The sequence below is a fragment of the Corapipo altera genome, unplaced genomic scaffold (assembly GCF_003945725.1).
Source record: "Corapipo altera isolate COAL_440 unplaced genomic scaffold, ASM394572v1 0, whole genome shotgun sequence".
NCBI lineage: Eukaryota > Metazoa > Chordata > Aves > Passeriformes > Pipridae > Corapipo > Corapipo altera.
The window spans coordinates 88,486,248-88,513,788 of NW_020884872.1; the positions used below are offsets into that span (position 1 = coordinate 88,486,248).

The 27,541-nt window shown below is 40.3% G+C and overlaps 1 protein-coding gene and 1 long non-coding RNA gene across 2 annotated transcripts in view; one reads left to right on the plus strand and one right to left on the minus strand.

The window, feature by feature from the left end:
* The window catches only part of LOC113940244 (ovostatin-like), a 31,495-nt gene extending 20,912 nt beyond the window's left edge, over positions 1-10,583 (plus strand). The window contains exons 26-35 of the mRNA XM_027631394.1: positions 832-988; positions 1,452-1,526; positions 2,531-2,696; positions 3,322-3,542; positions 4,500-4,715; positions 4,856-4,980; positions 5,172-5,262; positions 6,636-6,707; positions 9,435-9,537; positions 10,411-10,583. Coding sequence (XP_027487195.1) covers positions 832-988; positions 1,452-1,526; positions 2,531-2,696; positions 3,322-3,542; positions 4,500-4,715; positions 4,856-4,980; positions 5,172-5,262; positions 6,636-6,707; positions 9,435-9,537; positions 10,411-10,463 — 1,279 coding nt within the window. The 3' untranslated portion in view covers positions 10,464-10,583. The remainder of the gene's footprint in view (positions 1-831; positions 989-1,451; positions 1,527-2,530; positions 2,697-3,321; positions 3,543-4,499; positions 4,716-4,855; positions 4,981-5,171; positions 5,263-6,635; positions 6,708-9,434; positions 9,538-10,410) is intronic.
* Positions 4,707-27,541, minus strand: part of LOC113941352 — a 39,887-nt gene continuing 17,052 nt past the window's right edge. The window contains exons 2-3 of the long non-coding RNA XR_003525661.1: positions 11,176-11,277; positions 4,707-5,253 (exon numbers count right to left, since the gene is read on the minus strand). This is a non-coding gene — a long non-coding RNA (uncharacterized LOC113941352). The remainder of the gene's footprint in view (positions 5,254-11,175; positions 11,278-27,541) is intronic.

The following is a 27,541-nucleotide window of genomic DNA, read 5'->3' on the forward strand; positions in this document are numbered from 1 at the left end:
TATTTCCCTAACACAGGATCTTTAGGCTTTGAAAAATGATCAAAGTATTCAGTGATTCTTATTTTTAGTAGTCGAAATGGATATAGCTCAATTAATTTGAATTCCCTAGTAAAGGAGAGATTAATAAACTGGAAAGAGTGCAACAAAAGGATGGTATGATGACTGGGAGCTGGAGTACATAATGTTCAAGGGGAAATTGAAGAATCTGAATTTGTTCAGCCTGTAGAAAAGAAAACTAATGGGAAATCTAGGTGAAGCTTTCTGCTACCTAGATGAGGACTGTGGAAAACACAGGGTCAGACTGTTGTCAGGGTTGCACAGAGTAAGGACAAGAGTATGTCCTTACTCAAATGGCAACAAAACCAACTCTAACTGGGTAGAAGGAAAAAAAATCTTGCCCAGGAGAAAGCTGCAGCACTGAGACAAATGCCCAGAGAAGATGTGGATATCTCTATTCTTAGTGACTTTCATATGTCTGGAGAAAAGACTGAGCAACCTGACAGAACTTTGAACTTCTGACCCAGTTTGTTTCATAATTCTATTAACTAAGCTTAGAAATTGTTGACATCAATCACTGAGCTGTGTCTATACTTTAACCCTGTTCTCAAAAATGATTTCAGGACATGGTTTTTTAGGAGAAATATCAAGTCTGTATTTAATATCAGGATTTTATCTAAGTTATTTATTTAAAACTTAGAAAACACTTGCTGCCTTAACCTCAAACATTATGAAATTCATTTTATGTCATTTTCTATGCACATCCTATGCACTGGTAAATCTTCTTGGTCTTGTTCACACCATACTTGCTTTCTGCTTCTGGACCACCCGCAGGCTCACTGCCTTTGTGTATAAGTCATTTGCACAAGCCAAACGCTACATCTACATTGATGACAACGTCCAGTCTCAAACTTTGATCTGGCTGGCAAGCAAGCAGAAGTCAGATGGCTGTTTTGAAAATGCTGGGTCACATTTCAACAATGCTTTGAAGGTAACTGAGTATAGTCCCAAACTTCCAGTCCCACTGTTAGGATTGATTTGGACAATTTCTTACAGACACAAGCTTGCCACTACACCCTTACTCTTCCTAGTACTGTTCTCTTGTGTCTCTCATATACAAGCAGAGCATGATTCTTATGTCTGCAATTGATGATGAAACAAAAACAATTCGAACTTTCTGAGTTATAAGTCTAAGACTTTATTTTCCATTACTGTGTTATGTGCTTAGCCATAGGTTATAATGTGCTTTATCACATATATGCAAAAGTCAAGAAAACACATTAAATAATTTTAACTTTATATTAAGTGAACTTGATCTTTCTTATTCCTGTGCACACAGGGAGACAGAAATTACTTCAGATCTCAAATCTAACTGATATATGAGCTATGAATTAATTATGTTGTTTCTTTCTAGGATATTTGTACTAACCAATTCTTTGCTTGTTTTTCATCAGGGTGGAGAAGAGGTTGAATACTCACTCACAGCCTACGTGGTGGCAGCATTGCTGGAGGCTGGACACTCTGCTGCAGTAGGTATTTGGTGCTCTGTTAGTACAGTCAGCCATTTGTCAAAGAGTCCACAAGTCATAGTCCTCACATCTGTATTATTTAACAATGTGGAACTTGAATAATGATTGTAGGACAGTAGCAGTCTGTAGACAGTAGTTTCCAGAACCCTGAAGCCATAAGTGTTTGATGAGTGTAACAAATCAGTTATGTATCTAGTAACTATGGATTAACTTAAAAAACCTCTACGGAATCCAGTTTTAAGTAATAGTAGTCTAAGTAGGTGCAAAATCCAGACTGAATTTGCCCACCCCATCCAGAGTCCACTTTGGAATTTTCTCTGAATTTGCCCAGTCCAAAGTTCAGGCTATTCAAACCTTCAGTCCTGCCAAATCACTCTGTACATTTGGATCCAAGCTGTGTTTCCATTTCCCTGTGGAATTGTTAGTAATGGGAGGAAATGACGAGTTGCTGGTGGGAATACTAGACATAGGGCAATGACATCCAAGTTCTGTTCTGCATAGTATACTTCCTGCATTTCCTTGTCACCCTGTTTTTATGCTGACTTTGTTCTTTTATAATGGGGAAGAGGAGAGTTGTTCCCAAACTGACAAATATGTTCTAGATGTGCTGATTTTTTGCACATTTCTCAGTTACTGTGGTATGGGACATCATTTAAGTATCTGAGACCAGGATGAAAACATTGTCCAGAATAAAATAGTTCTTCAGCAACATTACTTTAGTTTCCAGTATCTTAACAAGAACCTGGTGCCATATGTTTAAGTGAAGCTGTGTAGATAAGACATGGTAAGTAGCGTGCTGGTAATGTCTGAGATGAAGTAGATCTCGCAGAGATAATACTGAAAGGTTTGATACACACTGTAGGCCCTTAAACATGCCATGGATAATGTATATTTCTAGAATGAAGGGGCAGTGATTGCAGCTTAAACAGTGATGGAAGTATTTAAAGAGAAGCAGAGACACAAACCCAAGTACCTGACAAGCCTACTGTGTTTTGCCTTATCAGCATCCTGTCATTCAGAGCGGCATGAACTGTTTGGAGACTGCATTTACCAATGGGGTCCACAACCTGTATAACCAGGCCCTCTTTGCCTATGCTTATGGCTTAGCTGGCAAAGAGAAAAGACACCAGTTCTTCCTGGAGAAGCTGGACAAGACAGCTGTCAGAAATGGTAAGGGCAGTATGGACATGGTACAAGCAATACGGCCGACGGAATGGCCTGTTGTGTGATGTAAGCTATTCTGATGCACAGTTTTCACATGCATGCTGCTCCCTTCCCATTTCATGCCTGCTATGCTACTGAATTTATCTCTAGGAGTTTTTCTGTCTGTCTGGTCGGGCTTCACAAAAGTTTGAGCTGTGGCCTGATCTTCTAAGAATTATGAGACAATTTAGGTGAAGAGAGAGTCCCCCACAAGTCTCAGTCCAAGGTACTGGAAGACTGTACCTAATTTCCTGATTAGGTTCCTCTTCTACACGCTGAACATGCTCAATTCCCTTCACTATGTTATGTGCTTCTGTTTGTGACTGCCTTAGCATCCTTCTGCTGCCCTGCCTTCACTTCAGTCTCTCTCTGATTTATACAGCCTCCTTTTATTAATTCTCTTTCCATCGCTTTCTGTTTTCTTTTCCATAAATAAATAAAACTTACCAAGTTCAGGACAAACACAGCTTAAAAAATTTCCTGAATAGAGGGAGAGACAGAATTGTATGTCTATTTCCTGCAATGATACTGCAATGAATAAAACAGCAAGTAATTTTTCCATAATTTTTACACCCCACTTTTCTGTTTTCAGGTGGTTCGATTCATTGGCAGAGAGAAAATAAGCCACCAGCAGAACATTTCCCTGACTTCTATTCCCGTGCCCCTTCTGCTGAGATTGAAATTACCAGCTATGTGCTCCTGGCTTTGCTCAACAGAACAAAATTTGCTCCAGAAGACTTGTCCCATATTTCCCGCATTGTGTTCTGGCTTATCAAACAACAGAACCCATATGGTGGTTTTTCCTCCAGCCAGGTAACAATTGGGTGTGGTAAAAAGAAAGCTTCATACATAATTTAGTTTTAGGTAATGACAATTTACCTGAGTTCCAAGTTAGCAGTAGACAGCAGTCACTGTTGCCACAGCATTATACCAGGTCTTTTGGGTTAATTGAAATCTGTTGCCCCAGAATCACAGAATGGGTCAGATTGGAAGGGACTTCAGTGGGTCATCTGGTCCAACCTCACTCCTCAAGCAGGGTTATCCTAGAGCACACTGCACATGATTGCATGCAGATGGTTCTTTAATATCTCCAGTAAGGGAGACTTCACAACCTCTCTAGACAACCTGTTCCAGTGCACAGTCACCTGCACAGTAAAGAAGTTCCTCCCTGTGCTCAGGTGGAACTTCCTGTGCATCACTTTCTGCCCATTGCCTCATGTGCTATTGCTTGGCAGCACTGAGAAGAGCCTCGTTGCATCTTCTTGACACCCTCCCTTCAGATATTTATAGACATTGATGAGGTCTCCTCTCATTCATCTGTTTTTGAGGCTGAACAGGCCCAGCTCCTTCAGCCTTTCTTTATAAGAGATGCTTTATTCCTTTAATAATCTTTGTCACCCTCCTTTGGACCTGCTCCAGGAGCTCCATGTCTCTCTTTACTAAGAAGCCCAGAACTGGACACAGCACTCCCAATGTGCCTCACTAGAGCTGAGAAGAGGGGCAGGATCAACTCCCTTGACCTGCTGGCAAAGCTCTTCCTAATGCGCCCCAGGTGGCCTTCTTGGGCACCAGGGCACACTGCTGACTTAGGGTCAGCTTTTTGTCCACCAGGACAAGTTCTACAAGGAACTGGTATCTTGTCTCCTTAGCTCCTTGCAAAGCCCCTCTCCATTTATAAGCACTGATAAAGCATCAAGGAAATAGGAGCTGTGCTAATCTCACGTACCATCTTACACTTGGGTATCTAATTAGGGATCATTCTCTTTTCAGGATACTGTTGTTGCTCTCCAAGCTTTAGCCCAGTACGGATACCTCACCTTCTCAAAAACAAATCTTAACACAGTCAAAGTCCACTCTATGGAGTCCCCCAGTAGGATTTTCCAGGCGAATGACAAGAACCGCTTCTTACTGCAGCAGGCTTCCTTGCCTACTATTCCGGGGAATTACAGTGTGGAAGTGAATGGCACTGGCTGTGTTTATCTGCAGGTAAGCAAGCTGGAAACTCAGCACGACCTCTCTAAGATATAAGCATGGGGTTCTCCATACTTTTTTCCTCTGCATATGTCATGCCAAAGACACAAAACCCTTTAAGTCTGTTACCATCTCACACTTTCCATCTCTTTTAGACCACTCTGAGATACAACATCCATTTGCCAAATAAAGTTGCAGGATTTTCTCTCTCCGTAAGGACAGCGAATGTATCCTGCACAAGCAACTCTCCACCAAAGTTTGACCTTGTCCTCTTCGCCAGGTAACTTTCTTTCATTGATCTACCCTCTTGCATTCACAGTTTTGTAAAGCATGCAAGGAAGGATTTAAATACAAGTAATTTGCTGCTGTGCAGCTATAGGAAGAAAAACAGGATTGTTGGAAGCTGAAAATGTTATTCACTGATCTCCTTTCCATTTGCAGACCAGACTAACAGAACTTTTCTCATTTTAGTTACACAGGAAAGCGTAAAGTCTCCAATATGGCTATTGTTGATGTGAAGATGCTCTCAGGTTTTGTTCCTGTAGAATCATCCCTGAAAAAGGTAAAAAATGGAACCAATGTAAATTATAAACCCTGGAAACATAAGAAGCTGATAAAAATAGTCTCTGATTAGCAGATTGGAGCCCCATGGGAATATTGTAAAGTCCCTGGGCAAAGCCTTCTGTCACATACTCTGTGTCTCAGACTTGTAGCTGTTCATCTGTTGGAGACAAATCTGCTAGGAGTTGCCAAATCCAGTAGTCCAAGAGAAGTGAGACTGCTGCAGCTTCATATCCACATTCATATCCAACCAACAGCAATGTTCAGTGTGTATTCGCAATAGGCAGGCATGCACACTATACATGATATATTCATATATACGTATATACATATATACATATATACATAAATACATGATGGTCACACAGATCAGTAAAGACAGCACTTCCACAAAAACAGATAACACAAATGGCCTTATCCTGTTCCCTTTTCTGGCTGATCACACTAAAAGCTCATTGTGGAAAAGATAAATAAATAAATATACACGTGTGCACGCACAAGCAAATGCAAATACACAATGTGTCTCCTTCTGGTAACTGACCTAGGACACTCATTCTACCCAGTAGCTGGCCCGGGATCCTTGTTCTATACAGTTGGTGGCACCTGGGCATATGCCTCCTCAAGACCTCAGCCCCAATTCAGCACCTGGAACTGAGGGCTCCATCACCACATATATCCATGGTGGATTTACACCTGCTTCAGTAGCGGGCTACCAAGTCCCTTTACTAACTCACCAGCTAGTCCAGTTTGGTATTCACTGGCTACCACACACTGACATACACACCCACATACAACAAGCCTGAACCTTGGGGTCTCTGGCACCCCAAACACACAGTTTCTGTTATCTGTGGTCCCTTCTTCAGTGATGGGCACTGCCTACACACACATCCACACAGAACAGAGAGCCCTTCACCCAGGAAAATAGTCAGGAACAGAGACTAATAAGAAGGCAGGAGAGACTCTGGTGACCAGGTGCAACTGACATCTTTTATATAATTTTCCACTGTTTTTCATTCCAATTGGACTTTATCCTTCTCTTTGTTACTTCTGGTTCTTCCCCTAAACATCTTGTGATAATTTTTATTGAGTCAGCTTGGGCTACAGAAATTAATTGTAAATTTTTGTTGAAATGAAAGCATTCTTCAGTTAACAATAAAAGTCATAAGCATCAAAGCTGCCTAGTAAAACTGTTTACCACTGTGACTGGCTTGCACACATCGGTTATGAACACATTCCGCTTGCATTTCTTTTTTTGGCGACTAGATGGCAGGGTGGCATAAAAGGAGCGTAGCAGCCACTTTAAATGTTATGGAATCTGTAAATCTCCTCGGCAAATCTCTGCACTAATATTGCTATCTTTTGCCTTGTTTAAAGCTTCAGGACGAGAATTCTGTTGTGGATCGTGTAGACATCAAGAACAACCACATATTCTTCTATCTTCAGAAGGTAACTTTGGGAGTTTTCCTTTCAGTTTTATGAAATTGGAAATTTAAAACAGACTCACAGACAGAAGAAAAATCTCATTAATAGCAGATTAACACTACACTTGCCTTAAAGATGTAAAGGTACTTCACTCAGTCCAACATCAAATATATATATATAGTTGTGTGTGTGTGTGTATGTGCATATATATATATGTACTCAGTATTGTAGTCTACAGTGAAGAGATATGCATTTATTACTTTTTTGTGAAGCATGTTGTATGATTAAATAGCATTTCACAAATGTAGCTAAGTTGCATTCCATATTGCAAAAGTTCCTAGTCTACATAATATTCCTCAGCCTCTATGTGATGCTTCTTATCAGTTCATCTGGGAGTGCTTCACAGGGAGTCAGTATCATCTCCCTCCCTTTCAGGGAGGTTTCTGTATGAAAAGAATAATAGAATTATAGAAATTATTCACCAAATAGTCTTTCTTCAAATCCACGTCTCTCCAATTTGAAGACAAGGATGTCATGTGGGACTGTTTCAAGGCCTTACAGAAATCTAGGTAGATGACATTGGTCGATCTTCCCTTGTCAGCTGTTCAAATATGATGAAGAGTGCCTTGGCAACAACATCAGCCAGTTCTCAGGACCCTGAGAACCCTGTCATCCAGTTCCATAAACTTGTGCCTATTCATCTTCATCAAATGGTCTCAAACCTACTCTTCACTTACTGTTGGAGGAACTTTGCTCTCTCAACCCCTCCTGCAGCTTCAGGGACTTGAGAGACATGGGAAGCCTGACTGCCAGTGAAGACTGAGGTGCTCATTGACTACCTCAGTCTTCTCCATACCAGTCACCACCAGTTCTCCCTTCTCTTTTATAGAGATGGTACACTCTCCTTGGCCTTTCTTTTCTTTCCCATGTACTTATAGAAACCCTTCTTGTTATTCTTTGCATCCCTTGCCAAGTAATGATCCATCTGTGCTTTGGCTTTCCTGATCTCATACTTAAACATCCAAACCATACCTCTGTACGCTCCCTCAGTCACTTGTCCTTGCTTCCACTGGCTATGCATTTCCTTCTTACTCCTCAGTGTGAAGAGCACGTCCTTGCTCAGCCATGCTGGAGTCCAGCTCTGCCTTGTCTGATTTCCTACACATGGGCTCTATGAAAAGCAGCCTTAAAGAGTTGCCAGCTCTGGTCTAAAACTCTGTCCCTAAGAGCAGTTTCCAGGGGATCTCATTCACCAACTTCTTAAAGAGCTGGAAATTTTCTTTTTCAAAGCTCAGAGTCTGAACTTTGCTCCTCACCAGGCCCATGTTCCTTGAGATAATAAACTCACCCTGAGAACTGTCACAGCCAGGCTTCCTCTGCTCCTAACCTCCTTAATGAGGTCATCTGCACAGGGAACCACCAGGTCCAGTAATGCTTCTCCTCTTATTGGCTTGTCCAATGCTTGGATCAGAATTGTTCCTCAGTGTATTCCAGTAGTCTCCTGGGTTGCCTACAGCCAGCTGTGTTGCTTTCCCAGCAGATGTCCCTGAAGCTGAAATCCCCCACCAGGATGACAGCTTGTGAGCATGATGCTTCCTGGAGCTGATGCTGATGCTTCCTGGCCTTGTCAACAGGCTCCTCATAGTCAGGTGGCCTGTGGTAGACCCCAACAGCCAAATGTCCTTTGTTGGTCTGGTCCTTGATTTTTATCCACAAACTCTCAGCCTGTTTGTGACTGTTTCTCAGAGGCAGCTCTTCACAATCCATCCATTCCTCAATATAGAGGGCAACACGCCTGCCTGTCCTTCACAGCCTATCTCTTCTGAAAAGCCTGTAGCCCTCCTTGTAGAGAAGTGCTTGTAGAAAAAATAATAGTCTTGCTGCATCAATGATGTTAATAAAGGGAATGAGAGAGGAGAAAAATATACTTCAAACCAGAAGGGATCTTAAAATACAAGAAGGGAAAGAGAGGTGAAGCAAAAAGAAATAGTAATCATATAGATGTCTCAAATGGTAATTTTTATAAGTTGGTCTCCAAGGATCTAATAAGGAAGACTGTAGTTAGTATTCTGTATTCACAGAAAAGCTGAGATGTTGAGATATGAAAAATTTACCCAGAAGGGCACCAGTGATGGAGACAGTTATCCGGAACCCCTGTCCATTGCTCCATTCCTTTAAAAAGGTCAGCAAGATAAAATCACAGAAAAATGGAGAAGAGAACAGTGACACCATCCCAGGCATGCAAGAGAAAGCTTGAAAAGCAGAGAAAGAGGAACAAGGAGGAAAGTTTGGGACATTTGGCTACAAGAGTGTGGAATGAGGAACAAAACCACAAGGAAAATGTAGATATTAAGTTCAAAGTTATTAAAGAGAGAAAAGTATGGAGAAAAGTACTAGGGATATTGAAGGTGATTTTAGTTGGGAAAGGCAAGGAAAGAAACAAAGAGCAACTTTCAATTACAGGATGAATGCTGATGTGCTGAAAACCAGGGAATGGTTGAGCTAATTTGCAATGGAAATATGAAGAGAAAGAAAGAAAAGAGCACACAATTTTAGCAGCAACAAAATGCATTTAGTAGGAGCTTTTAAACAATTACTTGATTTGACATCAAGTTTACAAACTGGAGAGAAGTGCACAATGACACATTTTGTCACACAGTCTGATAGAGAGATGCATCTGTTCAACCTTGGCCTCAGGGATAGTTATGAAAAGATAAGTTTTGATGCATTTTCTTGTCTTGCCATTTCCAGGTTTCCCAGAAAGAAATCAACTTCTCCTTCAGTGTGGAGCAAAGCCTGCCTGTATCAGATATCAAACCAGTGCCTGTACATATGTATGACTACTACGAAACAGGTAGGTGACCTGAGTAGGCCTCAGTAAAAGGCCTTTGAAACCAAAGGAGAGACAAATGGAGACCCACTTAGCAATTCTGCTGCTTTTTGATTGCTAAACTGCAAAGGGTTTGCAAGACAGTTTTCCCCTCCTGTGTTTTGATTTCTTGCTTCCTTTCAACATAAAGCAGATTAGAAGGTGGTACATCAGGAGTTGCTTTCTTACAAACCATAAACAAAAAGAAATGTGGTTCCACAGTTTGAACCCGATGCTTAAAATCAATAATTGAAAAACAGCAATGTTGCTAACTTCTCTGATCTGGATTATCTAATTTTTTTTTTGCTTAACATTGCCATAGTAGGCTGCAATCAAAAAGATTTTCCTTAGAAGAATTTAAATACTTAAGTAGGAATGACAGTTCCCCTGAACTAAAAAGGAGTTTAAGTAACTAAAAATAGAAAATTAAGTGCCTGACCACCTCTTTTGAAGTGATCTCGAGGAAGTATGGTTGCATTAGACATTACTCAGTTGTGGAATTTATGTTATTAAAGCTTTAGCTCAGGTTTCCCCAAGCTTTTCTCAAGCTTTGAACAACCTTTGAGTACTGCATCCTAGTGGATTAGCAGGAGCAGCAATCAGAGAATTGACCCTGGAGTGCATTTTCTGCCAGCTGATCCACATCTGGCATGGTCACAGCAATGATTTGCACAGTCAGAGGAGAGCATTGGTCTCTAACTCCGCACTTCTGCAAGTGGGTGCCTTGGCAACTGGAAGACTACCACAAAATTTATCATGTTTTCTGCTTCGTAATGTGTTAATCACAGGTGTACGTAGAGTGCAGTTAGAATGATTTCTCACTCTCATGGAAATGTCTTCATCCTTTCTTCTTTCCAGATGAATATGCCCTTTCAGAATACAACACACCGTGCTCCCTGCCTTCCAACTGAAATCAGATATGTGCCAGAAGACGTAATGATTCAAAAAGTATCAGGCAAGCATTTTTAGAGGAAGAAGTGGATAAGAGATTTTGTTGTTTCTGGGAGTGCAATGAAAAGCAGTAGAATAATAAGGAATTAGCAAATCCCATACTGCAGTAGATCAGAATGACCCATTCTGGCCCACACTTCAAAAAGAACTTGGGGTCAGTGTGGATTAAAAACTGCAGATAAAGTATTCTTCCTAACAAGGGAGATACTGTGCAATTGTTAACCCTTACCATCCATCTTCTTTGAAACTCATGATATATTCCAGTGGGAGCTTTATGTAAAGGTAAACACCTGAAATGTGTGTTCTTAGCCATAGATTCCTCTTAAGAAATCCCAATCTCAGAGAATAATCAGCTGTTGCTGCTTCTGTAGATTTTGTTTTGGTCTTTACATTATCCAGAAGGAAAATCCTGAAGAAATTACTTTGATCCTCACCTTTTTCAGCAATTGAACTGAAAAATTTACAGATGTCAGAACTCTAGTCAAAGGACAACTTTTATGTAACTTTTGTCTCTATTTAGAAAGAAATGTTTTCTTCAGATTCTCATCTCATATTTTACTGCTCTTTGTAATAAAATATTCTGACTGGCAATGCTGTTTGTTCCAGTCTCCACTCCTTGTTCTATCTAGAAATGAGTGATGTAAGGTATTTCATAAGCTAAAACATTCATACCTTGGACAGGTCAATCAGTGACATCTTGACATCAGTGACATCTTGTGGCACAGGCAGAATGGGGGACCCTGGCCGATGTGATGAAAGCTTTCCACCCAAAACCTAATGGTGAGAGAAATGAGAGAGCTGTAACACAAAAACTCTATAAAAAGGGGTTAGAGATGAATGGTAGATCCAATGGAGCCCTTGAAGTTAGAAAATGGAAAAGGTGTGGAGGGGTTGAAAAATAGAGCCACAAGGAGCTTGCGATGGAGAGACAAAGTACAAGAAATTTCCTACCGTACTTTCTTCATTTAATGAACAGGTACAGCAGACAGCCACACACTGTGGCTACTGTCCCTCACAGCCTGCAGTAACCTGACATGACCTTCACGCTTACCAGATTACACTGGTGGAAGGAGACAGAAACCGACTACATATCCATAATAATCTGAGCAGACATTTACCAACTGAATCATATCACCAAGCTGTTGCTTCTTCAGTTGGGGTGTTAAGACACAGTCACAGTTATAGTCTTGGAAGAGATTTATTTATCAAGAAACTGGTCTGCTCAAAACAAGTTTTGTTTCCTACAAACACTTTACTCAACAGCAATGTGCCTGATGTGAGACAGACCACACAACAGCAAAAGACATGGTAGGAGAGGAACAGTCCATTGTACATCCTGAGAGCGCTGTTTAGTAAGGTGTCAGCCTTGCACAGAGATGGCTCAGATGAAACAAATCCTGTTTCACTGAGCAGTGCAGGAACCTTCGTGATAAGGGGCAGTCATGGCAGAAACCTATAGGCTCAATGTAAACCCAGAAAGATGTAAAACAAGTTTGGAAGCTGTAGAAGCACCTAAATGTTGGTTTGGAAGGGACTTGTGGAGGACATCAACTGAAACCTCCTTTTCTGAGAATCACTCAGTAGAAACTTAGAATTTCTTCCTAAGATAACCAGAGGGAGTTAGGGTTGCTCAGTATGGAGAATAATCCAGGGACAGTTTAGTGCAGCCTTCCGTTACTTAAAGGGGGCTTATAAAAAAGAGGGAGTGACTTTTTGCATGGGAAGATAGTGATAGGACAAAAGGGAACGGTTTTAAACTAAGGGAAGGTATGTTTATATTACAAGTTATGAGCGAATTTTTTGTCCCTGACAATTCTGGTGGAATTTCTATCTTGTGAAAAAAGGACATTTTGAGAAAATGATGTTGTGAGGGGAGTAGCTTTCAATTCTCTCAATTCAGCTCAAAACCTAGAGTTCCTATCCCCAGCATTTCTCTTCCCATCAGCAGCAACCGCTGAACACAATCCTTGACCCAAAAGCAACGTTTTCATGTTTGCATGAGACCTGTGGTGACTTTTGCTACAGACAGACACATGCTGAGAAATAAGTTATGACTCTAAAGAAGTTAAAGGGCCACATTGTTTTTCACTGACCCCAAACTCCCCTTTGCTCTTCCATTCCTGTCAGCAAAAAAGATTGTGTGAGCTTCAAGAGGGGTCAATCAGGCTACTTCACCTTCTTCAGCTGTGTAAACTCAGCCTACTGTTAAACAAAAGCCTTTGTTTAATGCCATTCCAATGAATGGCCAACTGCAAGTCTGGTCAGATGGAAACTGATACGAAATGCAGATTCTTTCAAGATCACAGCATTTAAATTTTGCTACAAATTTTCAAAACACTAGGCTGAGAGGGAGTGGCTGGAACAATGCCAGAAGTACCTAGCCAAATCTGCATTTTATAGCCTTCTTTTGCCTCTATAACTCTTAACTCCAGTACAACTAGTGACCTTTTTTTTTCCTTATGAAGGTTGTGAACCTCAATGCAAGTCAGATAAAAAGATATAACAACTGACAGGAATTTCAGATACTGAGTTTTTAGGATCATGTGCATCAATCATAAAATTGTAAGGGCTGCTTCCCATCTCCAAAAATGCCAAATACAATACATTTACACTCAGTTCTTTAGTTAACACAGACACTAATCTGCTGTGTTTGTATATTTTTCTATTAAAACAAGTCCTTGAAATCACCTAAAAAGAATGATCGTCTGATCCTTTTAGCAGAAACATCTGATTGCCAGGCAAGAGAAGAAATGCCTCCAACCCAGTAGCCAGCAGTATGAAACTTTCAGCACCCTGTGGAACCTCTTGATCAGTGCTGCCAGTAGAGGACTCACAAAATAGCTTAGAGAACTATAAGTCTTTTGATATGTATCGTAAGAAAAAAAGACTTACTGAAAGCCAGAGCAAAAGGGACCCAGAGAATCAAGAAGAGAGCAAAATGCCCAAGAAGCCAGTGAAGTATTATGTTGAGGTTTAGGCCTTGCATGCTGGAGGCTTTATAGAGAGCACATATGTGGGATCCTACAGTGCCTAGATGCTACTGCACTTTATTTTTGTTAGATAAAACAAGAAGATTCACCATGACTTTACCTTTTAATCTGCACCGTTTATTTAACAAAGTGAAGTCAGAGCATTCTGAACTCAGAGCCATTCCTGGGGAATAGCCACAGATTCAGCAGGAGTGTAAATCATATAGACTCTGCCTGTTCAGCACAGCTCCAAGGAGTTGCCTGTCGTGGGCTTCAGTGTTGCTTTTCCACACATTTCCAAAATCTGAATCCTACCAAAGCCAGTGTGAATCTTCCTTTATATTTCCCTGGGTTTTATCAGGATTCAAAGTCTGGTGAGCCCCTATGTGGAACAGGTAGGACTTATGGTTTTGCTGTCATAGCTAAATGTGCCATCAAGTTTTGTTCCCAGGTGACCTGCTCCATCTTAAAAAGGTCACCTGCATCGAGTGTTCTTACTCTTCTATAGTTAGAAAGGTACTCAAGAACCCTAAAACTACTGTGAATCGACCTTCCCTTTAATTTTCCATGTGCAGAAAGGTCATCCAGCTGCTCCAGCTCTTTCAGCATTTCCTATGGGACCCATCTGCTGCAGTCCATGGGAATGTGACAGAATAGACTTGAAAGGCTTTGCTCAGGTGTGAACAGCCAGGACTCTGCCACTTTGTGTAACAGCAGAGCACTTGTGTTACCTTTGAACTATCAACTATGTGTGACATTAGACATGGATGGGATACTCCAGTCATTCCCTCATGGCCACACAGTGCTCTCCAGCAGAGAGTTTTGCCTAGCACTGGTTGTATGTGAGTTGGTAGTCTTAAAAATATAAGTTCTTCAAAAGAGAAAACTATGCAACGAGGACTTTCTCTAGCTCCCTATTTGTCTGAGGTCAGCTTGCTTGACCTGCAACAACTTGGAGACTTCAACTGTTAAGAAATATAATAAAAGAAAATAAATAATGGCCGGTCGTCATCAAGGACACATGCTCCAACCTCTTCTGTACAGTGCTCAGTAGTCCAATATATAGCTGCAGAATATATTTTCACTGGAGACAAAGCAGAAATAACCTTTATGTGAGAGGAATAAATAAAAAAAAAACGTTTCAGGCATAAGGTCAGGGGTTGAAGGCACAAACAGGCTCTCCCTGGGGGGCATCCTTAAAGTAGCACAATTAATATATCAGGTAACACAAAAGTATTGTTGTGCTGCCAAGTAGATAATAATAACAGATAAAGGGAGAGAAAGCTGCATGCTCTGAATAGCATTTGTATGCCTTCCCTAAAGTGTCTGGAACAAGTTCAATTCCTGGTATGTCATGGTGGAAAGAAAAAGCCTTTGCAACCTCAAAAAATGGATTTAGAAGCTACATGTTGGTCAATGGTAAAAAGATCAAAGTACTCATAAAGAGACAGAGCCTCCAGCATTTGGTGTTATTTAACCAGTTGCGAGAAACTCTTAAGTCCATACTCCTCCTCACAATAGAGCCCTAGCAATACCATGTCTACATTGAAGACAGACTTGAAAAAAATGAGAAAAGGTAGCAACTGCTCATTTCTCGGATTTAACTCCTGTGAACTCTTGGTTCTGCTAACATCATTTTACAACCTTGAAGCGAGATCCACGCTTTCTTTCTCAGGGCAGTTGGATTAGGCATATAGCATTTCCCCAAAAACTACATGCAAGAAATTTTGTTTGGCCCACAAAGCTGCACTCCTGTAATTACATCAGAAGAACTGTGTAAAGATGTTGCTGCTCTATAGTTCCCTTCTTGCAGACTGACCTGTACTTCAGACAGATGTTTGGATCTGTTATGTCATCAGAAACCTCAACTCCATGAAAGGACCTTACAGGTCCTTACAATTACATCAGTAAAACCCTTGTGAGATCTGTAGTCCGATGGCTGAAATTCCAAGGGGAAGCAGAACTCCTGTATGACCCCTCTCAAATCACATCAGAAAAGAAGGGGAACCAGCTACTGCACTGGAAACTAGTGGAGGGAAGGAGAGGAAAACAAGAGTGACCTATGGTGCTTTGAACACCTATAAATCTGTTATTACAATGCATTTATGGGGCGTTTCTGCAGAATGAAATTTAAAAACAGGCTTTCCATATAGCAGAGTAAATTGCAATATGAAATCCTCAGAGAGCTACTTCTTTCTGCATGTGACTGTCATGTGTTGTTACTGAAATTAAAGCAAATGCTTCTACCTACAGAGAGCAGACTTTACAGGTCTGAAGAAAAGAGAGTTGTGTGCAGCTGTGGAATAGAAACAAAGGTTAAGGATTTGCTTAGAGGCTAAAAGGTCAGCGAATGAGTTGGGCATCCTTCAACATGGAAGAGATGGCCAGCCTCAAGTACGTTTCTGGTAGCCAGGAGAGCAAATACATGGCAACATCATGTACAGCTTGTGTCAGCTTTTGGTACACAAGACGATTTCTCAGCACCAGATGTGAGTTGATTGTTAGCATGGGAGGTTTAGGGAGAAAACACACAGTCAGACTAGTTGTCCCACTAGAGGAGAGTGCTTAAATAGTTATATTTTTTTAATTACATGTCAAATGTTCCCCCTTGATACTCATTATTAAGTATTTACTTTTCCCCCTTTAATAAAAACTTGATTTATATTTACAAGTATGAAGAATGAACCTACTAAGTACCAGAGATTTCTGGAGGCCTTATTCAGATATTTTATTACTGAGCTCTTCACATTGAATGGAACCCTTGCTGCTGCCTATCAAGACCACAAAGAAAGGAGGACTGAATAACCCTTGTTCCTGTCCATGCAAGGGCAGAAAAACTGCAAAGCTCTCCCAAAAGAAGCGCAGACTATCTTAAAAGCCTAAGTGTAGCACTGGATTTGTACCTTAGCCTGAAAACTGCCAGGTAACCTGTGTATAACTAGGAAAGATAATTTCAATAGTATAGCAGTATCCACCCTAAGGCTTATGCAAGTGCAGCAACAGCAGTCAAATTCCTGCCTCACTCACCTTTGACTGGCACATTTGTCACCAAAACTGCACAGCAAAGACAGTCTTAATACTTTAGTTCACACAGTTATTCTTGCTCAGACTTCAGCCTCTACACATATATGGATAAAGGTCTCAATTTTGAAAACAGGTTATGGATGACCCATCCACACTCACCAGAGTCACTGGCATAACAGAATCCTTGCAACTGGTTGACTTTTTATACAATTGCCTTCTCCAGGACTGAAAACATCATAGTCCACTGAAATATACAGTTCTCATCACCACCACATTTCATTGAAAAAAAATTTCATCACTCATTGAAATCACTACAAGCCGTGAGTATTCTGCTAGGGATATACTTTTTTTCTTTAATGACCTCACCATCCTTTTAGCTTGCAGAGCTGCTAGAGGATTTTGACAAGGTTCACATATCTTAGAACAATGAAAGAAATCTTGCATGCTTAACTGGAGACCCTATTGACCAAGCTGGACTTTATCTGTAATTACCATGATTCAGCATTGTTCCCCAACCACCTGGGCCAAACCAAGCATTTCGACCTTTACTATGCCTAAACATATTGTTACAATCTAATCTACTTAAAGAAGGTTTTATAGGAAGCAGTCATAGTCAAAGTCACAGATTGCTTCAGTGCTTTTCAACTAATTTTTGCAGCTATAATGACCAAGCTCCTTTGTGTAGATCCTCTTCTGAATGCAGCAATTAACCCATTCACAAGAAAGGTGACGGTGTCTACACCACAAATACATGGCTACAGTCTTGCAGACACATCCAAGTTGGCTTTAGAGTGCCAGCTGGGGTGCTGGCAGGAGGGCAATAATGAAAATTCTCATATGAGCTTTGCCAGAGGTCATGCTACTACCCACTGCAATGCTAAGCTGGCTGGTTCAAAGCTGCTCTGCCAGGCTGTGCAAACACACAGAATTACCACCCCTTCGCTGCTGCCGTCAAGAAAAAATGATGCTTGGGTGATGACAATGAGCTGCAGGAGTGAGAAGGAGTACCAGAATGAAAAGAAATGTGAGCACAAATACTGCAAAAACAGGAAAAAACATGGAGCTCTAGACAGTACTACATCATAAAATGCCATTTTATGATTCCCACAGGAAAGAAGTAGAGGTCTTTTCAGTAATTGTGAGTGAAATTTGAGGTCAGGTAATTCGTAGAGACAGAAATCACTGTGGTCAGTTCTCTATGAAAAAAAAAAATTGCATTTGAGTAGTATTACTATAGTCTTTCACAACAGGACAGATTTTATTTGTAAATATAAGCTTTTACTGACAGAATATACTTACTGCCCCAAATAAACCAAACCACAACCATAAAGGTACGATTTTTACAGTCTAACTATGCCTGCAACAGGGCTGTTTCAGTGGCAGAATGCTATCTATACTAAGCTAGTGGGTCATTTCTTAACAAAGAAACTAAATCAATCAGCTTATTCTGCTATTGCCAAGATGCTCTCTCATTGCTCTCCATCCGCAAACACACAGATATCTCTGTGTATGCTATTACTAAACAAAGGTACCTGAGGTCTGAAGTTATGGCTTTGATGATATTCAAAGCTAGGCTGGCAAACAACTCATTTTGAGTCAAGAACACAAGATAATCCATCTGTGTACAGATATTTCTCTAACATTATTTTACAGTTCCTCATATACACCCAGAGAAATCAGTAAGTTCTTCTAAAAATCTCCTGGAAAGCAATCGTAGTATTGCAAACACATCAGCCTTGAGACTTATCTCCAAGAAACCTCAGTGACAGAGGAATAAGGAGAGAATCTTACACATCTTCTGGGTGGGGGGGGGTGTGGTTAGGAGGTTTAGGTTAACTTAGATGCCAGTCATCTGAATTAATTCTTCTATGAGGAAGAAAATGAACCCCCAAAAAGTATGCCTTCTAGTACCTGACTACAAGAAAGATGAAGAGAAGTTATTTACAAGGGAATGTAGTGGTATGTCAAGGGGGAATGGTTTCAAACTGAAAGAGGGAAGGTTTAGATTAGGAAGAAATTTAACAGGAAGAAATTTTTTCTTGTGAGGGTGGTGATGTACTGGAACAGGTTACCTAGAAAAGCTGTGGATGCCCCATCCCTAGAAATGTTCACGGCCAGGTTGGATGGGGCTCTGAGCAACCTGGTCTAGTGGAAGGTGTTCCTGCCCATGGCAGGGGATTTGGAACTAAATGATCTTTAAGGCCCCTTCCAACCCAGGCCATTCTGCGGTTTTATGAAATAGAGTCTTTTGACCTGGTGATGAAGTAGCATCTCTAATTTCCCTATGGAGCAATCTCCACAAGCTTCTTACACATATACAGTTGAGTTAAACAGAATGCTAGGATTTGAAGAACAATGATATATAGTCTTACGGTTAAAGTCATGAACCCCAAATGTCAGTCGCTTTGTAAATATTTGCCCTGAATTAAATCTTTTTCTTATATCAAGTGGTATGTTTTTTTCCTGTGATAGACAAGAAGATGGGATGCCTTCTAGTTTCCTTTGTTGTGATAAGGTACAGTGGCTTTTTTTCACCCAGGGTATTTGATTGCAATCATACTAATGCAATAACTTCTCTATTACAGATAATTGCATTTCTTGTTTGTTTATTTCATCACCTTCTTCATTATGGTTAGTGGAGGGCTTAAAGTAGTGCAGTGAATTATCTAGATATAGGAAGCTTGAGTTGGTTTTGTCCTTCATTTGGTTACTATTCAGAAGGTATGTGTGCACAGAAGACATCATGACTAGTGCCAGATCTTGGAAATACAAGGGTGGACTTTCTGACTAAAGTCACAATAGACTTTATATTTGGTGCCAAACCTCTGCTCCTTATAACAGTAAGTTATAGGCAACTACTCTCCTCCATCTCTACAACCTTTGAATGTCACCTAACCCACTTGACTTTTAGATTAAACTTTCAAAAGTAGCCTTAGAAAGCTTCTTGCAGCATAAGGATATGGACCGTGATGATTATCAAATTGACTTATTCGGAATTAATAGCTTATTATGTTGCAGTAAATTTGTAAGTATCTGAGAAAGCCACTAAAAGCAAGAACATGCAATGCTGATCGTCTCCTTTTTTCACCATGTCATCTCAAGTTCAAGCCTTTGTCAGTGAATTTCTCAACAGCTCCTGGTATGGGTATCCCATTGCAGAGAAGATAAAGCCTGATTCTAAGTGAAGCTCCTTAACTGCAGAATCTCTAGAGATCCTCTTCAACAGAAATGACAGTGAGGTGGGTTTTCAAAACAGAACATCAGACGGTTGTCTGTGTTCTGAGCAGCCACAGCATGCCACAGAGAGACCTCTGGAGAACCACTTATTGCTTCTGCCTGTTCCAGTTTCATATGGTTTGATACTTCTGTGAAAATTTTGAAGGTATACGTGAAAAATATTTCATAGTCACCCTATGCCCTATGTTTCTATTGAAGAAAGTTCAGTGCTGCCCAGTTCTCTGCATTACACACTAACCAGAAACTAGAAGAGACAGTCATACAACAGATCAGGATATTAGAGAAAATCATGCTCCCATGCAGGTATATGGCCTTTGAAGCCATATATCTCTGGCCTCAGATCTACAAAATTTAGCCATTTTGATAACATACAGTGGTGTACTGACCCCAGTCAGCAGCCAAGCAGCCATCCTGTCTTTTACCCACTCCCCTTTTCCAGGATGGAAGTCAAAGAGACCGATGGATTGAGATAACGACAGTTTAATAAGGAAAGCAAAAGATGCACAAGAAAAAGAAATCATAAGAGGGATTTATTCAGTATTTCCCGTTGGCAGACAGATGTCCAGCCACTTACTGAGAAGTAGGGCCTCAGTACATGTAGTGATTGCTTTGGAAGACAAATGCTGCTAACACAAATATTGTTCCTCTTCCACTTTCCTCCACCTGTTACTGTTAAGCATGATGCTATATAGTATAGAATATACTTTTGGTCAGTTTGGGTCATATCTCCTGGCTGTGGCCGTCCCAGTCTCTTGCCCACCCCAAAAGCATACTAGCTTTTGGCTGGGAGGTGGGGGAGATAACCTTGACACTGTGTAAGCACTCTTCAGCAATAGCCAAAACACTGGTGAGTTATGAAACCATTATGGCCTCAAATGCAAAGCACAGCAGGCTAATGTGGAGAAAACTGACATTCTAACTTCACCCCAGACAGATCCAGAAACAATATTAATGTAAAAAATTAATCACAGTTATCAAACAACTGCTTTCCAGCATTGTTTTTCTTGTGGGGAGCAGCCTACAGGTGCTTTATTTTGTCATCACAGCACAACAACAAAAGAAGAAGGTAATCTTTCTTTATCCAAAAAGGTCTGGATGGATGAAAGCAGACTTCTTTCCTCCCTAATAAAAACTTCCAATTAGCTTCCACAAAGGTTTGAAAACTAGAAATCCAAGGAACTAACAAATTCACATGGACTCATCAGCTGGCTAATTTCAAGCTGAAATGAATTAAACTTCAACAATGCTGCCAAGTGCTCAAAGGCTAAGGTAGAAGTAATTAAGACCTTTTAGATCTCTTTCTGTTTCTGACCTCTATTATTCCATTTCATCAATACTCAAAATATCTATGAAGCAAGGGAAACGAGAGGCCACAGGATAGGAACAAACAGGGAAGAAAATAAGACTGGTTGAAGGAAAAAGGAAGCATAGAAGAGTAAGACAGTAACAGACAAGTAGGCACTTTTAATAGACATAAGAGCAAGAAAATGTCCAAGAAAGGTAATGAAAGTGGTGGAAGTGAGGTGGTATCTCTTTGTAGCAGCCCAGTTCACAGGTATCTGTGCAACAGATTCTGAGCAAATGACTCCGAGACCAACAAGCTCCCTTTGTTTTTCTTTTTCCTCACAGATTCCCCCTGTCCATTCTTCACCACTGGCTTTCATTTCCTTCTCTGCCAAGGGCACCACAGTCAGCCTAGAAGAGCGGTGGTCAGTGATGCTCTGGAACACAGACCACATTGTTTTCGTGCAGACGGACAAGCCCATCTACAAACCAGGACAGAGAGGCGAATATCTACTTTGTTTATAATATGTGCCTTAGGAAGCAATTTCTTCCGATAGAATTTCTCGGCCTGGTGTTTTTCAGGCTGAGCTACAATCTGGGCAGTCCCTTCAGAGTTTCTGTTAAAACCATTGCAATTATTTACTGTGGAGCTCAGAGAGTCATCTTCAAAACGTCAGGAGACTGTCATCCCATGGTCTCTATTATTTTCTTTGTCCTTTCCTCCCAGCTGGCAGAAGCCTTCACTGCTGCTGTTTTATTACTGGTGACGGGTCAGGATAGTGGGAAGAAGTGATTAGACCATGGCATGAAACAATGCTTCCATTTGCTTCTGGCCAGCATCAAACACAGTCTAAAAACCAAGAGTTAAATTTAAAAAAATATATGAGTTGTTAAACACAAATTCCTGCTATTTACTTTCTGGATTGTGATGAGTTTGGACTTTAGATTTTCATGTTGTTGTATTCCTGCCCTTATGTTATTCCCCTGTCCAGACTTCTCATCTGGACATCAAGCAGAACTCTGTGTAGGCAAAGAACCATTTATCTAAATCCCTTCCTTAACTAATTATTAGGTTTTAATGCTTCTAGCACACTGTAGGAAACTCTACAAGAAAATTTCTTTCCAGAGATTAGTCAATTAATACAGCTATTAGACTAGATTAGCTATACTTTAACTGGGAATGAGTTCTATCTACATAGATTTATAACAGGAAGGAAAGCTTACCAGTCAGAGTTCAGTGCTACCAAGGTGTCCAACATGGTCTGTTTATTGGTCAAATGGCTTGGTGCTGGATTGGGGAAGCAGTAGACTAAATTAAATTATGAAAAGGCAATGCTTCACAAAGACATTTTCAAAACATATTTTCATGTTTTTCCTTCTACACTAATTCATTGTTCTCCTTCCAATTTTTCTCGTATTAAAAAGCAACCACAAACACACACACACACACACACACAAAGAAGAAAAAAAAAAAGGCAGTTTGGCAAAAGCCTGTACAAGATGAGAACAAACTGAACTAAGAGGAGTGACACTGCATTAGGAAAAACTGACACTTCACCTGCACTAATATTTGGAACTTTCATGTGTTTGAGGAAATAAACACTGCTTTAGAGATAGGGAAATGAAGAGGAATAAATTTACCTACATCATGCAGGTGACCACAGAAGGAGTTACAGCCACTGAAGGAGTTACGGCTGTCACTTGAGACTGCCTGACCTACACAGCAGTTCTTATTTGTTCAGTCATTCCCTTTCTCTGTGGTTGACTAAATTTCTGTGAAAGAGTGCAAGAACTCAATGCTGAGGAAAAGTTCCTTCCTCAGAGTCTGTGTAGGTTTCTTCTGCCTTCAGATGCATTTTATTATGTGCATCCTATGCAAGTGGAACTGTTAAAAGATCTTGTGAAACTGGGAGTATTAATGAATGTGAAACATCATGCTGAGCCAAACAAACTATGGTTAATGCTAACACCCTGTTCCTTGCCTTTCCAGTGAGGTTTCATGCTGTTGCCCTGGATTTCAGTTTTAAACCTGTTCAGGAAACAGTGAGTAACCAGTCATATTCCCCTGTATTTAAAATTTTTGGAAGACAGCTTCTCAAATTTTCAATAAAGGATTGATGGGGATAAAATGAGATATTGCAGACACTAAATGCTAAAGACACTAAACATGATTTCCTAAGCACATGCTATAATCCACTCCTACATTAGAGTCACAGGGAAGAAGGCAAGGGTGTAGCCATTTGAATTCCTCACAAACCATCTTCTGCTATCACTGAGAAAGGGTTGAAAAAAAACCCTCCACTTTGCTACTGCAGACATTATTTTAGCTCTGAGCAGAAAGCCCATGGTTCAGTCTCCTGTTTTTACTGTTCAACAATTGTTCCTTGCAAGAATCAATAAGTCATCCACCTGGCACTTTGCCTGTTTTAGAAATGGGGGAAATGAAAAAGAAAGCTGCTGCCACAATTGTTTACCTCCTCAGAGGCACTCTCTTCATCACCAGCAATCTGTCTTCATGCTCATAGTACATAAACCAATAGATGGAAGGGTCTTTACTGTCCTCCTCTCATGTGGTTGTAATGCAGAGGACAACACTTCTTTTTTACAAAAGAGTTGGTGCTAATAAGAAGCTCAAGTCATGGTTTACATGCACCTCTATAACTCTCACTCAGATGTTCTGGGATTGCACTAAAACCAGTATGATCAGAAACTGTCCCAACATTCTCATTTCATCTCTCCCCTTTATGTAAGCTTCTTAATGAAGTAAAACTGCTATTGCAATGGTTAAAGTAAGAGACTGGGATACTAATGATATTATACTGACTATTGGTTTTATATGTCTCACAGTCCTGAGAAAAAAATAATTTGTGCTTGATCAGCCACCTAATCTCTTCTTCCACTGTTTTTTCCTCTTTCAGTACCCCTTGACTGCAATTGAGGTAAGAATTTTTTGTCTTTGTACTACATTATGCATATAAATAATAATAAAATCCAGGGCACATGTGCTCACATCAGTTTATATGTGTCTACACACCGAGAAATCTTGCTCCTAAGTACACCACCAGAAATTAACAGAAACATCACAAAATCCAACAATGCTTTTTGAGACAGACTAACATGTAAAGCACACCTATATTTATTTCAGCAGTCAAAAGTTTTAGTGTTCTTGTGTCTACGTTTGACTCCTCTCTACTTCCTCCAGTTTCTCAACTTATTTTGGGATATACCTTTTTGTAACTCAAGTGATGATAAAAACTATTAACAAATATAGTCTGTGAATACGATTACTAACTACATGTTAGTACTTCCATGGCATTTTCTGGTGGTTTTAAAAATAACAATTGCAGTCCATGTCTAGATAGCATTCTTAAAAGTTTTCATGTTATACCATGAGGTCAGATGACTTTGCTTTCTTTATAGCAAAACATCATATTTTGAGTTCTCCATGTGTTTTTCTTCAAGTCTGTGCTTTAAAGAGTCAAGGAAATGGTGTGAATGTGTTTCCTTTAGTCTAACTAGCCATAACATATACTGAGAGGCAAATGCTACCCCAGTGAATGCAGAAGAAATGCTCCAGTCCTACTCCTGGTAGCTGAAAAACGATACTGGTGTTGCTAAAGGCCAAGATTTGTGTGGGATAAACTTGGCTGAAGGAAAATTGCAAAGATTTTCTTTCTCTCACCTCTTGGCACAAATCTAGAGCAACATATACTAAAGACCAGGAAAGAGCAGGAAAGAGTGGTATTGTACAACTTTCCCTGATAATTGAGACTAATAAGTAAAGTGGCAGAGGATGTCTAAATCTGGGAACAATAGATAAGAATCTAGCTCCATTAATAATAACATGAATAATCAGAGTACAAAGGCATAATTAATCTCAATGCACGTGCATTAAGCAGCTTCTCCAGTGAGTTAAAACAACTTTAATTTGCTGAAGTCCTGTTTTCTTCTTTGGTTCTAGTTTTGTGTGCTGGTAGCAAAAGATTTCCAAGGCAGACAACCTGTGAGTCTGTATTCTTTTTTTTATTCAGGATCCAAGGGGCAACAGGATCTTTCAGTGGCAAAATGTGGCATCAGATACGAACATTATCCAGAAAGAATTCCTACTAACTGAAGAACCTGTTCTGGGGAACTACAAAATTATTGTAGCAAAGAAGTCAGGAGACAGAACAAACCATTCATTCCTTGCGGAGGAGTATGGTAAATGCCATCCATTGTTTTTATTCAGTGTAGAAAACATTATTAGACATGAGCCCGTATCAGTCAACCGTTTTGACTGCTAAAACTTCAAACAGCTTCCTGGCAAATGCGGCTTCAATTACTTGTCATTAAGAATTGTAGAGATAAAAAAAGAAAGAAAACAGCAGAAAAAAAAAAAAAGAGAGAGAAATTACCCATTTTGCACACACTCAGCCAGCAGAATAAAAATCTGCATAAGAAATCAGCAAGAGGATTGCAAATTTCATTGAGACAAACTAAACTTTTCCCAGCCATGTCCACGAGCTATCTTGGCCAAAGCTCTGCATGGTATCTAGGCATGACAGGATTCACCTCCCAAGTCCTGTCTTCTCTTCAAAGTTTTGTAGAAATACTTTAGTAAGTCTTTGTAGACTGGGCCACTTCTTTATCATCTTGGCACCTATATTCTGAGATCCCATTTCATCTGACTAACACTGATGATATATCCTCATTTTTACTTCATCTCAGGAGGGTCTGCAAGTTTACAACGTGCCAGTGTTGTTTTTTTTTCTTTCCATTCTTTGTCTTAGTCTTGCCAAAATTTGATGTCACAGTCACTGCACCAGAAAGCCTTACAGACCTAGATTCTGAGTTCACAGTGAAAGTCTGTGGATTGCAAGTACCAGGTGCAGAGTTGTTAGGAAATATGCTGAAGAGGAAGAACATCCAAGGACTAGGAAAAGAGACAGGGCTTGGAGAAAAAGTCAAAATATGTAGGGCCTCAGAAGAGGTTGATTGAGGTTGACTTGGTGGTTGGAGCTTTCATTTACTTGGTTGCTTATCTCATTTTATTGTATGAGTATTCTGTTCCAGGGTTCGGTGAATTGGATAAATCTTTTGAGAGGTTCCCTAGCAAAGTAGGATGTGTTCACTACCAATAACCCGCTTCAGAGGGAGACCTTCATAAAGTAGAACATCATTAAATTCTAGTAGGGATGTTAGGGTTGCAGATGTCTAACTCCCTCTCCCAGCTTGGTCCTTCAGAAGGACCTTGCTTACTTTAATACCAAGATCTTGTAATATAAAATCCGGAGTTGAAATCCTGATTCCCTTGCAGATATGAGCATTTTTATTTCAGTGAGTCTAAAACTCCAGTCTAAGCTGAAAAGTAGAGACAACAGTCATAATTTGGTCAGTAGCCATGTCTGTTCATCATGCTTATACTTTTAAGGTGTGTTTTTTGTTCATGGGTTTAGGTGTGAAAAAAAACTCATTTTGATTTCTGAGTTGTATTTTCTGATTTGTAGAAGCAGAAGAGTTAGGAAAAAGCCTGTGGAATTATTCCATGCTCTGGCTTCCCAGATCACTGCTTGTCCTGTATCTATTCCTGCATATGTTAACTTATGTCTATTTTTCAAGCATCAGCTCATGGACATATTTCCTCTTTTCCTAGGTACACCTATGGCCAGCCTGTTGAACAGAAAGTCCAGCTCAGTGTGTGCAGGCATTTTGATTCATATGGGAGGTGCAAGAAAAGCCCAGTTTGTCAATCATTTACCAAAAATGTACGAAACACAATTATTATTCCTCTTCATGCTTGTCCTGTCTCCTGTGTCTTTGCTTCTCTCTCTTTGCTCATCACACCTTTCTTTCTCCCTTTGATGCTTTGCCTCACTCTACTCTACTTGCTTGTGTCACAAGCTAGGAGCTCAGGACACCTCATTTCTCTTCTTGGTTTCCTGCAATAGCACTGACATGTTCCTTTCTCATGACTTAGTTTCCCATCTGAAAAGTGTACACAGTGATGTCTCTATTAGTCCTGTATAAATCATGTTAAAAGCAGTGGGAAAAGACTTCACTCACTAAAGAAGGGTTCTGTGTATTGTGAAACATCCTTTGAAAGCTATGATCCTTGATAATGGGATTTGTTTTCTTCCCTTTTCAGATGGAGACAGACGGTTGCCTCTCCCAGGTTTTCAGCTCCAACATCTTTGATCTAAATTGCACTGACTACATGAGGGATCTTGACGTGAAAGCCATCGTCATAGAGAAAGGAACAGGTAATCCCTTCTAGACAGTCAGAAACAGAAACAGGGATGTGGTCAAGAAGGAGAGTAGGAGATATTCAGCCTCTGCTTGCTGACTACAAGGATGTCTTCCTGAGGAAGGTCCATTTTTACAAGCACAGTAACCATTCATCTTCAGGTAAACGCTAACTCTGATGAAGTCATATGCAAGACAAAGTATATCTTCTCTTGACTCTGGACATGTCTTACAGGCCTGCAACTTACAGCTACTCAGTTCATTTCCATAACTCGAGTGATGAGCAGCATACAGTTTGAGAA